This window comes from Dipodomys ordii, unplaced genomic scaffold (genome assembly GCF_000151885.1).
Source record: "Dipodomys ordii isolate 6190 unplaced genomic scaffold, Dord_2.0 Scaffold12, whole genome shotgun sequence".
Taxonomy (NCBI): Eukaryota; Metazoa; Chordata; class Mammalia; order Rodentia; family Heteromyidae; genus Dipodomys; species Dipodomys ordii.
In genome coordinates this window covers 11,698,793-11,700,488 of record NW_012267228.1, presented here as the reverse complement: position 1 = coordinate 11,700,488, position 1,696 = coordinate 11,698,793, and the positions used below count along the sequence as shown (strand labels likewise).

Below are 1,696 nucleotides of genomic sequence, written 5' to 3'. Positions count from 1 at the left end.
GCAGCCCTTGACAGGGGTCGGAGAGCGATTGAGGAAGTGTGTGTGTGTGTATATATATATATTTGAGAAACTCAGCGGCTGAATTTGACATTTTACTGAACTTTAAGTTAGATTTAAATACCTGCCTATGGCTGGGGCAGCTGACTTATACAGTAGTATAGCTCTTACAAATAAGAAACTTGCCCGAACAGCCCTGAGGGTAGCAGACAGGCTAGGCTAAGCTTTGCTTTGGAGGCAGTAGGCTGCATTAGATCACAGGGGTCCACCATAACCGGAACCTAGAGCACAGTCAATGTGGCCAAGAGTGTGATGACGTCACCATCATCTCGCCTCTCCCTGCAAGGCAATTAGTCTTCGAGCCGGACTGAGAGTCTAAAACACATGGGAGACCTGTTTCTCAGGAGGGCAACACTTGCTGGAATGATTCTGGATGTGGAGGTTTTGTTTTTGCTTACATACATCACCTAGATAAAAGGCAGCACCTCCCCCCCCCTTTTCCTTTTGCCAGTCGTGGGGCTTGAACTCAGGGCCTGGACGCTGTTCCCGGGCTTCGTGCTCAAGGCTAGCCACAGCGCCACTTCCTGTTTTTATTTTTGAGTGATTTACTGGAGGTGAGAGTCTCACGGGCTTTCCGCGCAGGCGGGCTTCGAACCGCGGTCCTCCGATCTCAGCCTCCCGAGGGGTTAAGGATGACAGGCGTAGGCCACGGGCCTGGCGTCTTCCTCGGTCAAGGCTTGTTTCTGTGAACCCCATTTGATCAATGCAAAGCGCGGGGCTGTCCGCGTAGGTAAGCAGTGCAAGGTCACCCGGGGAGAAAGTCGCCGAGTGGGGCTGTGACGCCGGGCCGACCCCGCAGCTCGCGGCCGGCCGGCATCGCGGCGCGGCCCGGGAGTGGAGCGGAGGGGGCGGCTGCGCCGGCGGGCGGCGCTCTTTAAAGGAGCGCGGTCACGTGACGGGCTGGGTCCCAGCGGCCTCGTGGCTCAGACGGGCCGAACGAGGCTCGGAGCGGCGAGGCTTAGCCCTGCAGGTGACGCGAGAGGGCCGCGCCCCGAGAGCGCAGGCAGGTGGAGGGCACCCGGGGGTGGGGCGCGGATGGGCGGGGCGAGACGGGGGTGGGGCAGCACCCGCACAGTGCGGCAGCGGGAGGGGCGGGGCCTCGCTTCGCGCGGCACGCCCCCAGCCCACCCCCGCCGCGCACGCACACGCGCACTCGGCCGGCTTGGCGCTCGCGCGCGCGCTCGCGACGGGCACGAGGACGCCGGCGGAGAGCGTGCGCGCGGTGACGTGCCGGGCGCCATGTTGGAGGGCTGGTGGTAGCCGCTCGGGGAGGTGCTCGCTCTCTCGGTCTCGCTCTCTCGCTCGCTTCCCCCGGCTCCCTTCGGTGCCCCCCCCGGTCGCCTGCGTGCCGGAGTGTGTGCGAGGGAGGGGGGAGGGCGTCGGGGGGGTGGGGGGAGGCGCTCCGGTCCTCAGGAGGCCCGCGGAGGGAGGCGGAGGCTGCGAGGGGACTCCGGGACGCCATGGACGTCGAGAGGCTGCAGGAGGCGCTGAAAGGTGGGGGAAGCCGCCTCACTCTCGGCGCCTCGGGATCTCCCCCCCTCTACACCTCCCCCCCGGTCCCTTGCCGGCCGCGTCTCCCCGGGCCTCCGGGCCGAGCGACTCGCCAGGCCCGGGCCCTGCGGGGCGCGCTCCCCGCCCA

The 1,696-nt window shown here is 65.5% G+C and overlaps 1 protein-coding gene across 1 annotated transcript in view; it reads left to right on the top strand.

Moving 5' to 3' along the window:
* Positions 1–1,295: 1,295 nt before the first annotated feature.
* Positions 1,296–1,696, top strand: part of Ppp4r2 (protein phosphatase 4, regulatory subunit 2) — a 47,793-nt gene continuing 47,392 nt past the window's right edge. The window contains exon 1 of the mRNA XM_013010519.1: positions 1,296–1,551. Within this exon, the coding sequence (XP_012865973.1) occupies positions 1,518–1,551 (34 nt within the window). The 5' untranslated portion in view covers positions 1,296–1,517. The remainder of the gene's footprint in view (positions 1,552–1,696) is intronic.